Source organism: Nelumbo nucifera, chromosome 3 (assembly GCF_055504915.1).
Source record: "Nelumbo nucifera cultivar China Antique chromosome 3, China Antique-T2T, whole genome shotgun sequence".
In the NCBI taxonomy this organism is placed as follows: domain Eukaryota; kingdom Viridiplantae; phylum Streptophyta; class Magnoliopsida; order Proteales; family Nelumbonaceae; genus Nelumbo; species Nelumbo nucifera.
In genome coordinates, this window is record NC_142651.1 from 44,532,720 (window position 1) to 44,543,359 (window position 10,640).

At 38.6% G+C, this 10,640-nt stretch overlaps 1 protein-coding gene across 1 annotated transcript; it reads right to left on the reverse strand.

The window, feature by feature from the left end:
- Positions 1-899: 899 nt before the first annotated feature.
- LOC104612848 (condensin-2 complex subunit H2-like) lies at positions 900-10,003 on the reverse strand. The gene is made up of 11 exons (XM_019200392.2): positions 9,561-10,003; positions 9,356-9,455; positions 7,431-7,552; positions 7,215-7,357; positions 6,679-7,126; positions 6,395-6,570; positions 5,331-5,498; positions 5,157-5,252; positions 2,413-2,514; positions 2,162-2,320; positions 900-1,657 (listed from the first exon to the last, which is right to left on the reverse strand). The coding sequence occupies exons 1-11, from the start codon at positions 9,748-9,750 to the stop codon at positions 1,466-1,468; spliced, it is 1,896 nt and encodes a 631-aa protein (XP_019055937.1). The 5' UTR covers positions 9,751-10,003; the 3' UTR covers positions 900-1,465.
- Between the last annotated feature and the right edge of the window lie 637 nt (positions 10,004-10,640).

Genomic DNA, 10,640 nt, shown 5'->3' on the forward strand with positions numbered 1-10,640 from the left:
TCCTTGGTCACAGTAATTTCAACCTCAAATTTAGTTTTATGCATTTCTAGAATTTTTTTTTTTTTTTTTGTGAATTACTTTAATGTATCTATGTCTATCCTAATTGTTCAACTGTATTCATGTATTTGCAAAATGTATTATGATACATAACCTAAAATTGTCTATCCAATTCACTTTTTAAACCTTGATGGAAAGAGGGATAGAAACAAAGGTCTGCACTCTTCAGCCAGATATAGTAATGCCCTAACCATCACTAATCTCTACACTGGAATTTTATCTCTCGTTAGGCTGCGTTTGTTTGCAATGTAAATACCGACTTGAGTAATTAAAATCTTTGGTCCGGTTTTGTCAGCTTTTGGATGGAGCGCAGTTAAACATCGAAAACATTGATGTAAAATTCCACTCATGTTGAGTTTTACATCGATAATTGATGTAAATACCACTTCGACAAGAACAATGTAAATATTTATCGATAATCCCGCTCTTCATTTACAACGGTTCATAATTTTAAACCAATCAGTGTACAACTCTATCAATGTACTTTTACTTTTACACTGCATTCAAACCCAACCTTAAGAACCACTCTTATTTCTGATTACACTGCTTTTATAGTTACTCTTTCTAGTATGATTCGCCAATTAAAAAAGCACCAAGAGCAAAGAGAAATTCATGAATCTGAGTGCAAAGTTGGAGAATAACATGCTCTATTGTTAATCTAGCACAATGACTCATCCAATGTCCTAAACCATTACACGCAATCAATTAGCCACCTCTTGAATTAATCAATCTGAGCCATCCAAGTTCTCCACATATCTGACATTAGAGGCAAGGGAATAAGTGGTTTCTGAGATCGCAAAAAGCACTTAAGAATTGAATTATTTTTAAGTTGTTGGGACGACTTTTTAAGTACAATAGTCATTGAAATATTAATATCATAAATCAGTCCTGAAAATAGGTTACAACAATAATGCACCATGCCCAAGTGATAGTGAATATTGCTTCCCAAGTAAAATCTTGGAGGTGAAGTTTAAAATACATTGATATTGTTATAACAAATGAGCATTGATACAATACATGTTGCCAAGCCTACAATACAATCTGCATTTCTACCTATATCTAGATCATCATAATAAATTAATAATCAATATAAATACATATACAAGCTGCCAATCTACAGTTATTAGTAACATACAAGGTGGGCCACCAGTCCACTGATCTGATGATTCTGATCCACTCAATGCAAGTGGTTGAAATTTCAGGACCCCAGAAAGAAACAGCTTTACCTGCTACTGAAGTTACAGATTGTAAGCCAACCGGTTCTATCAACCAAGGCCTACGTCTTCTCTTGCCTCGAGAGTGCAGCTAATTCCATCACACTCCAAGCTTACAGACAACTTCCTATTTGGTTGTGAAGATTTTACAGCTGAGGCAAAACCCAATGAACTAATTTTTGAGTGTTCTTCAACTAGCTTGTTACCTTCACTTTGGTGCATCTTTTCCTCAAAGGAGATTTTGCTCTCTTTTTTGATGAGTGGAGCTGCGCCTCTTGTCTCTTGTCATGGCTAAGGAGCCGCACATAAAAGGGATTTACAGATGAATAACATACAGATTCACTCCTTAGGTTACCTCTATCAAGACCAACATTTCCATTGTTCACCTGAAAAGAAAAATTATGGCTGGAATAGATAAATGGAGCATTTATAGAATGAAATGTAAATCTTTTAAGGAAATTTAAGGTGTCCACATCAGGTTTTTAAATGTAAGAGGGATCATGGAGGTACAAATCCATCCAGTTCAAATCTAGGTTTTCAACACCAAGTAGCCACTAGCCACCCAACAACCTGACCAACACCTTCTAACTGAATTGGCTAGAGATGTCCTAGTTGAGAATGTTGAATTGTTTGGTCCCAACCTCCCTCCATACATGCACCACAAGGCTTCGGCACAATAGTTACCAAAACCCTAGAGTTAACTCAAGAGTAACTTCTAAATATGTGGCAACTAAATCCAGAATATAAAGATCACAAAGTCCAAGAATAGATGCCAACACCAGGCTACAAAACTCCCTTATACCCTAACTGATGCCTCTATTGCAACCAGCTGGGAATCAAAATATTCAGAGTACCTACTTCCAAACATTAACGAATAACAAGGGAATCACCAGTTGTAGGAGTGCCGAGAAAGTCCTAGCAACATCATGCTTTTCTTGGCCTGCAACAATGTCTGCAAAGGACATGCAACCTCCACTATCGGCTTTGATGGAAAGTTTATCCAAAACTTGACCACCATATTCATGGATATCAAATGGAGGGTGGGAATCCTGTTAAAGAAGTTCAACCAGTTAAGGCTAGTAGAAACTTGAGAAACTCAAATAAAATGACAAATAAAGCAACAAAAAAAATTAGAAATTACTTGCTCCTCCAATGTGTGCTCAATTCGCTGTTTCCATGTGGAAACCCTAGAAGCCAATTCAGTCTGCTTCTCAGTTTCAGCTATACTAGAAAGGAGAGCATCCTGTACAGAAGAAGAAAAATGGTTATATAAAATGTGGACATCCAAAAGATACATGAACACTGAATAATAGTAGCAAAATGAGTTAAGGAAGAAGACAAGATCTGGATACAACCTGTCCAGTCATACCACCTAATTAACATTAAATGCAGTTTACCAGTAGATCTTTAAAAAAAGGATAGATTTGAGTGTTGGTGATGCAGGAGATGAAAAGTCAATATTGGAATTTTTCTGAATTTCAATTTATTTTTCTATTTTTGGACAGTATGGGTATTTTCATCATTTTAACTATTCTATTGTGGGGTGCAGCCCAATAGTAGTGTTTGTCTAGTCATAATTTAGTCATGCCTAAATTTTTAGTTGTTGGTTATGGAGCTTGTGAGTCATTAAGTTTTCTTTCAGTCGGTTTATGAGTGGTAGAAGTGTAATTTTGAGTTTTCCTAGTTTAGAAAATAGTTTGGCTGACTCTAGACAGTCTATATATGTATATAAAGTTGCAAATGTGGACAATAAATTCTAGAGCTTATTTCTGCTTGTGTGACTTGTGGTGAGGGATTCACTGATTCTCAAGGCCCTAGAAGTGATTCCTAGGCATCAAAGACTTGGGAAAAGGTAATTGGGGAATCATCATTCACATCAATTAAAGGACTAAGTTTGGCCCCAGGTAAGTCTCCTCTCCATTAAATTAAGTTCTCAACATCCACATACCTTTCTAGAGTGAGAAACTTGTCTCTCTAAATCTTGCATACCAAAACTTGGTTGAAACCAGATCTGATTCAGCCATCCCCCATATTTAAAAATCTTTTTCATCCCACTGAAACCTTTTAAAGAAATCTCACTAAAAACCCTAATTCTCAAAAGTTTTTAATTTTTATAACTCTTGTCCTTTTGTGCCATATCTTCTCAGAACCCTTTCAAATTCAATCCCCTTCTTTGTTTCACTTACAGAAACCTCCCTCTAAAACATTTGAAGAAATTTCATTCCAATCTTGAGATATTGATTTTTACTGTTTTTTTTTCTCTAGAAATTTCTGCAAATCACAGCCCAAAATAAAGTGTCCCGTGCCTTTCCATGGGTTGCATGTAACTCTTATTTGCTGGTTTAATAAAATTTTACTCATTTATCAAAAAAAAATCTGCATATCACAGGAATCTCAGCACTAAGCTATCTTTCTGACCACTTCATCTATCCATATAATAACCCAAGACAAACCCTCATTTCCCTTCTTTAGAGTCTAGACCTACATCTAGCCCCTCAACCCCAACTTGAACCTAACTCCTTACCATCTGTAACCATCATCATTTATCTTTTCAGTTTCCCTTAAATCTGCTACCAGTGTAGCCTTGGATCACATCAGTCCTACATCAGTTGGGCCTAAAATTTCTTACTTGACTGGAGTTTGGTCCAATGGTTCAACCAAGTTCATGTCAAGCAGCCCTGAGATGATATGGACCATGTTATGATCTTCCAATTTATCACAGTACCAGACTAAACCCTTCCACCTTGTCTACCAGTGCAACTAAACCACTAACACTAGGGCATTTTATGAGCAGTAGTATATCAGGAAATGACAATGCATTGTATGGTCCAAACCACAAAACTGAACCGAACCAAACCAAATTTGTGGTTTGGTTCAGTTTGCACCTAAAAACGGTTTGGTTCGGTTTGATATTTTGCTAAATTGCAGTTTATGGTTTCAGTTTGGTTTATTAGATTTTATAAACCAAACCAAACAGTAAACTATAAACCGAAATTATATATAATATAATATAAATGTATATATACAATATTAATTTTATAAATATTATATATATAATATAATATAATATAATATAATATAATATATCTAAATAGAATGTATAAAATTATAAAAATATAATAATTTCTTTTATTTTATAATAAAATAATAACATAAAAGCTTTAAGTTCTAATTTTTAGGGATGCTATTTGGGCTTTCTAATTGGGTTAAGCCCAATAGAATCATAGAATGATCCAAAATCCCCAAACCATATTAGAAATCACACCACACCATAATAAAATGGTTTGGTCTGGTTTGGCTTCCTGCTTCCATGCCAAAACGGTTTGGTTCAGCTTGAGAATTTCTCCAACTGTAATTTACTGGTTTGGTCTGAGATCTTCTCCAAACCGCACTGAACCAGACCGTGAAAACCCCCTAAGTGCATCATAGGAGTATCACTAATATATAAATATTAAATAACAAGAACTGCATCTAGTATAAAATAGACATTTTAGAATAAAGAAAAGCAAATTAGCTAAAAAAGAATTGCCTACCAAAACCAAAATGATAGCAGTTTATGTAGTTGTCAACATGTTTCTTTTCAGTAAATAAAAGGGAAATTACCATTGTAATAAGGAATGAAAGTGGTAATGTAGCTCTCTTATTCTCTGGTCCTCTAGGATACAATGAGTGGGGAGATCAGCTAATGCTATGGCTGACAGCTTAGCCAAGCAAGGGGCAAATAGGGAATAATTGTATTGGGCCAAATTGTAATTTGTTTTCTTTTTAGTCTGTTGGGAGAGGTTGAAGCTTGTGCCTCTCCGTAAACAGTTGTAACTTTTTCTCTCCATTCTCTAATAAAATCTGATTACTTATAAAAGAAAAAAAAAAGAGGCCTATGTTTACCAGGTGTAAACGGCAAAGATCTTCCAAATTTGCATGAGAGTTTGAATTCTCCTGCTGAAAAGTATCCTTGCCATCAAAACAAGCATCATCACCATGCTGCAAAAAGATCAGATAATAAGTAATGCAGCTAAAAATTTATGTACAATTTCACTGCTATGTGAAAAAACAACTAACCTTCACAGGGACTGGAGGTTCTGTGTCCATGAAATCACTATCGGGCATGTTACCATCAGTTTGCCCAAAACCAGGGAAGTCTGCATGGTCAATATCCTCATCTTCATTCTCAGCATTACTAAACATATTGCAACTTCCGTGTCCGCCAGGAACAAGTGATTGTCGTAGCTGCAACCAAACAACGTAAAATAACAACTTTAAGTTGTATATAAGCAATAAAATCCTTTCAATGAGGCAACTTCCTCAGACATGCAATTGCTGAAAAGTGGCAAAATGAACAACCCAAGGGGCTAATCATTGGGGCTACCTTTTTTTTTCTGGAGGGAGAAAATTCTCTTTAAGAATTGGAATAAAGCGAAATAACTCTGTTGGATGGGGATAAAGTGGTAGTGCAAGTGAGAGCCTTGCTGAGAATCAGGGGCAGAGCCAGGGTGAACCTCTAAAATTACATTGGGGGTGATGGTGGTGAGCCCTATCCTAATGGAGTGGTCCCCCAAAGTGAGGAATTCTGGCACTGTCCCTGCTTCAAATGTATCCAAGGAGACCAGGCAGCTTCTGAACTAAAACATGATGCAATGTAGCTTGTAGCACTTTCAGAGAAAGAGAATAAGAGATAAAGGAAAGACTAAGAAAGGAATTGCCAAAATATATACAAGTTAGTGGTAAAGATGGCAGGGGGAAATGAAAAGGGAGTCTTGTTGCCTATAGTTAGTCTATGGGTGAGACATGAGGTGTTTTCTCCTATGATGGGTTGTTGGATGGTGGTTTTGGCTTGAGTATAAATTTGAGTAGTTGATTTGCATGCTGCTCTGGACACAATAAATAGAAGGGGTTTCTGCCTTTCTGGTCTTCTTCAGTGGTTTAATTGGAAGGCCTTTTTACATATATGCTTATTCTATAGGTCTCTCGGCTGGACTAACAGGGTGACTTCTTTAAATACTGCTGTTCTTTTCTCTCTCTCTTTACATCTGCATCATATATGTTCTGTATACTTTTTCTTGTTCTTTCAGTCAATAAATTCCTTATTTTACCATAATAAAGTAATAAAATCCTTTCGAATAGACCTTTTCATAAGGTGGAGGAGATTGAGAGTCCCGTAGCTTTTCACGGGCATGGAGCTTTTCCTCCCACATTTCTGAAAATTCTGAACTTATAGTGCCACAGAGTCTTGCTAAAGGAAATTGGGCAGCTATAGGCATCTTTGTCGATGAAATTTTCTCAGGCTTTTTCAGAACAATTACTGAATGGAACAAAGCAAATGAAAATCAAGATGCAGAACCAGTAGTTGGTACATAAAATAAATAACAGGAAATAATACGTAAGCAAAATATCAAAGTTTTACACTTACATTTTCTAAAAGCTTTTACTTTCAAGTTCCCAGGCTCATGGGGATTCAAAGGCTTCCATGGATCATCATCATCTAAGTCATCTGAATCATTCCTAGGTCTTGAATATCCTCCATCCATTTCATCTCCATGGTGGTTATTCTCAGGAACACTACAGGCATGAGGATCTGACCACATATTATTATCATTATCAGCAAAGTTGCAACTAACAATAGGAGATTGATTGGCATTAACGTCGTGGCTTTGTCCAACAGATGTTTTCAGAGCAGTTCCACCAGAAAATCTTGTTGGGGATTGGAAACTTTTATGTGTCTTAGACCTCAAAGAGCTGCCCCTTTGGGCAACATTGTGCCCTGTACAAGTCTTATCCCCCTTTAAAAAGTCGTTTACTGCAACAGCATCACAGGGATCTAATAGAAGAAAACCCTGGTATAAATCGTTGGTGGCTAACTGCAACCATGATACAAACCAGGCAATGAGCTGAATAAGAAAGAAAAGAATGCACAATTAAGCTCATACAAATTACCCACAGTTGTACCAGATATGATTCTAATTCCCCAGCATCACCAGTTGTATCTAAACAATCCCCTTCTAGCACAATCAAATTTGCAGGGGGCTTCACATAGTGATCCAGAATTTGGTCTTTACAGAGCCCATCATCAAGACAGTTTTTAGCTTCCACTGCCAACATTAATAAATGTCAGGTAAGAACCTTTAACCCTGCAAGGGAAATGATTGCTACAAATGAACTTACCAGGCACATCATCTAGACCCAGAAACAGTTCATTCTCCTCATCAACAACTTCATGGCAATCACCTCCTTCAGCATGATCCCCAGTCTTCTCTGGCCGATCTTCCTGCCTGTTCCAAAGAGACCTGATTTGAATACAATATTATTGAGTTTTGCTTCGGCATTTTCTTCGTTTCCTCTCTCTTGCTTGTTGGTCTTGTTCTAGAGCCACAACCCAAGCCCTTCTACTACCTTCTAGTAGAAGGTTAATGTCACTACCTTTACGCATTGCAAAACCTAGAGGTTAGTGTTTATTGCTTCACTCCCTGACTTTTGTAGCAATATCAATGCCATTGGCTACTTTCCTTGAGTTTTCCTCCGTTTAGAGACTTCCAGCTGCACTAGGGAGCTTGACCCAATGTACCTTTTCTCTCGTCTCTATAGTCATTTTCCCTTATTTCTTAGTTTGTTATTTCTTTTTATCTAATGCAACTATTTCTTCTTCAAATATAATGTTACTGAAATCTATATTCAGCAACACTATTGATGGAGGATGATTTGACCTGACCCCTTGAGACAATGACACGTGGACCTGACTCAGCACGAGCAACAACTCAGCACTGCAGCCTGACTGCGACTAAGTAACGAGCCTGTAGGACAGCTCGCTACATCATAGCTCGCTATAGGGGGAGCTCGCTACAGCGCGAGTTCGAGGTCCCCCGAGCTACCAAAAGGGAATACTCCAAGGCTATTCCAACTCGCGAGCTAGGGTAACCAGCTCACTCCAACACTTAGGCAGAAAGACTGCCCCAAAGGCAATCCCGATGAGGGTCACCTCAAAGTACCCCTGGGAGCTCGCTACGAAGTAGCTCGCGACAAGATAGCTCGCTGCGTGACAGGGTAGCCCGCTACAAGGTAGCTTGCGACTAAGCAACGCGATGCTCTAAAGGAAGCTTCTATCTGACAAGACCGTACCCGTCAGATTGCGTCACGTCTCTTGACTGACGACGCAGTCCCTGTCCATTCGGCAGACTGTACCCACGTCTCTCGACAGATGGTGGCGTGCCTGTCCTCCCGAGACGTGTCACCCATCCAATTGGGTAGTACCATGCAATGGTCACCTACGCAGCCCTGGCAGGTAACAGCTACGACAAAAGCCCAGTGGCAGTTATGCCCGATTTGACAAGGACGCCTATATAAGAGCTCCCTAGTTAAAGGGAAGCTCTCTCTCGAACATCTGAGATCTTATCTGAAATTTACTTGCTCTCGAGCTAATCTTGAGAACTTAGTGATCTAGCGTGACCTACACTCTTAGCCTCTTTACACTCTTTGCTTTCTCCCCCAACGTTCTAACTAAAGCTTCGGAGTATTCCCGCCGGGCAAATCCCCCGGGAATCCTTCATCTTCTTCCTCTCAGGTGCTGTCCGTTGCCAGCTAGGAGCCAGTCAGCAGCCAGCTAGGAGTGCCCGGATCGTGCCGCATCAACTATCATACAGTCTAGCCAGCTAATGTTTCAGTTTCACCTGAGTTATTTGTCTCAAACTTTTTCTATTTTTATCATGTGTTCTTAGATTTATCTGCCTATTAGTTGTTCCCCCACCAAGTTCTATTGATTGCTCAGATTTATGAACATTCCCAATGCAAAAGTTTCCAGCTTCCACGCTGTGCAAACTCAACCAACTTGTGTTTACCAAAACTCGCACATTTCACATTTGGCCATGCAACTAGTTAAAGACTCAGATGACCTAAATGGGCTGCTAGGCTATTTATTCAGGAAAATTAACAATCACTTAAAATCATGGACATCAAGTCTATAATTCAGATTGTTCGAGTGTATTAATTTTAATCGAAAGCCTCCGCCTAGTATAAATTGAGCTGACAAAATAATTAGAAATCATACTAGTTACCAAAAGGAACAACGTGGGGAGAATAGTAGTTTAAACTCGAACCTCTTCTGAGAAACGAACTCAAGGGAGTGCAAAACCAAAGAATAAAGATATTCCACCTTCCGGCTGTACACTTGAATGGAGCCTTGAAGCAGAAGAGCAGCTGCACATTGCATAAAAATAAACAAACCTTCCATAGAAGTCAGAACATATAACCAAAAATGATTAAAAAATTGAATATGAAGGAGAAATTAGTGCTGGAACGAACCTTCAGCAAAATTCACAGAGAGATGGACATCGTCTTCTCCATCGATCTCACCGGCGCAAATCTTCAAGAGATACTCCTCGAGGTTCTTGGCGAGGTCAACAGCCCAATTGGATTCAAGGTCCCGAAGTGGCTGCAAAATATGGAATTTGCCACTGCTGCCTTCACTGACCTGTTCTCTGTCGCCGTTCATCTTCAATAAACCATAAAAAAACTCGCCGCCATTTGAAACACTAGATCTCGAATGTGGAGCAAAAGTCAAAAAACTAAATAAAAGAATGCAAGTTCAAAGAAGCCCTAAAATTGTGCAGAGAAATGGTTCAGGGAAGAGGAAAAGACTCGTCCTTTGAGCTTTGGTCCTCATTCCGACGACCGATCATGATTTTGGTAAACAGTTAAAAACAGTGGATATAGCCAATGAAAGAGGGAGATAAAGATGATACACAGTGAGGGAAGGAGGGAGGGAGAGTTCACTAAAGTTTGGTGACCGTTTTCGCGCTTTTCCGACAGTCCAAGTCCAACAGTCAGTCCAACTACTGCACTGACCTTGAGATTGCACGCAATGCGCTAATTCCACTTCTGGCCTTTGCACGTACATTTTTCGGGTAAATCGGGTTTGGTTTATCCTGATCCGATCCGACCCCACTTTCCGTGCAAGCAAAAAACTCTGTATACACCATGGCATGGGAATCGAACCGCACATTGTATATCTTGCCATGAATTTAAGAATACATGTGTGAGATATTTGAATGTGTAAATGGATGCTAAAGGATAAGCAGAATTTATTCACAAAGGGAAAAAAAGAAAAGAGGTATTAGAATGGGTACATCTAGGCTAGGACTGTCAACGGGACCGGTCTTGGTTGGAACCAGCTGAATTATAACCGACCCAACATGAAATGTTGAGGAGCTGGACCCGATAGGGTCTATAATTTTTTGACCCGGATTTGAATCGATCGATTCTCGAGACAATTGGGTCTGACCCAATATATTCAATCATAATAAATAAAAAATAAACATTTATGTTTATTATATATTAAATATTATATATAGTATGTATAATTTAGGGAAAATTCCCGATTAA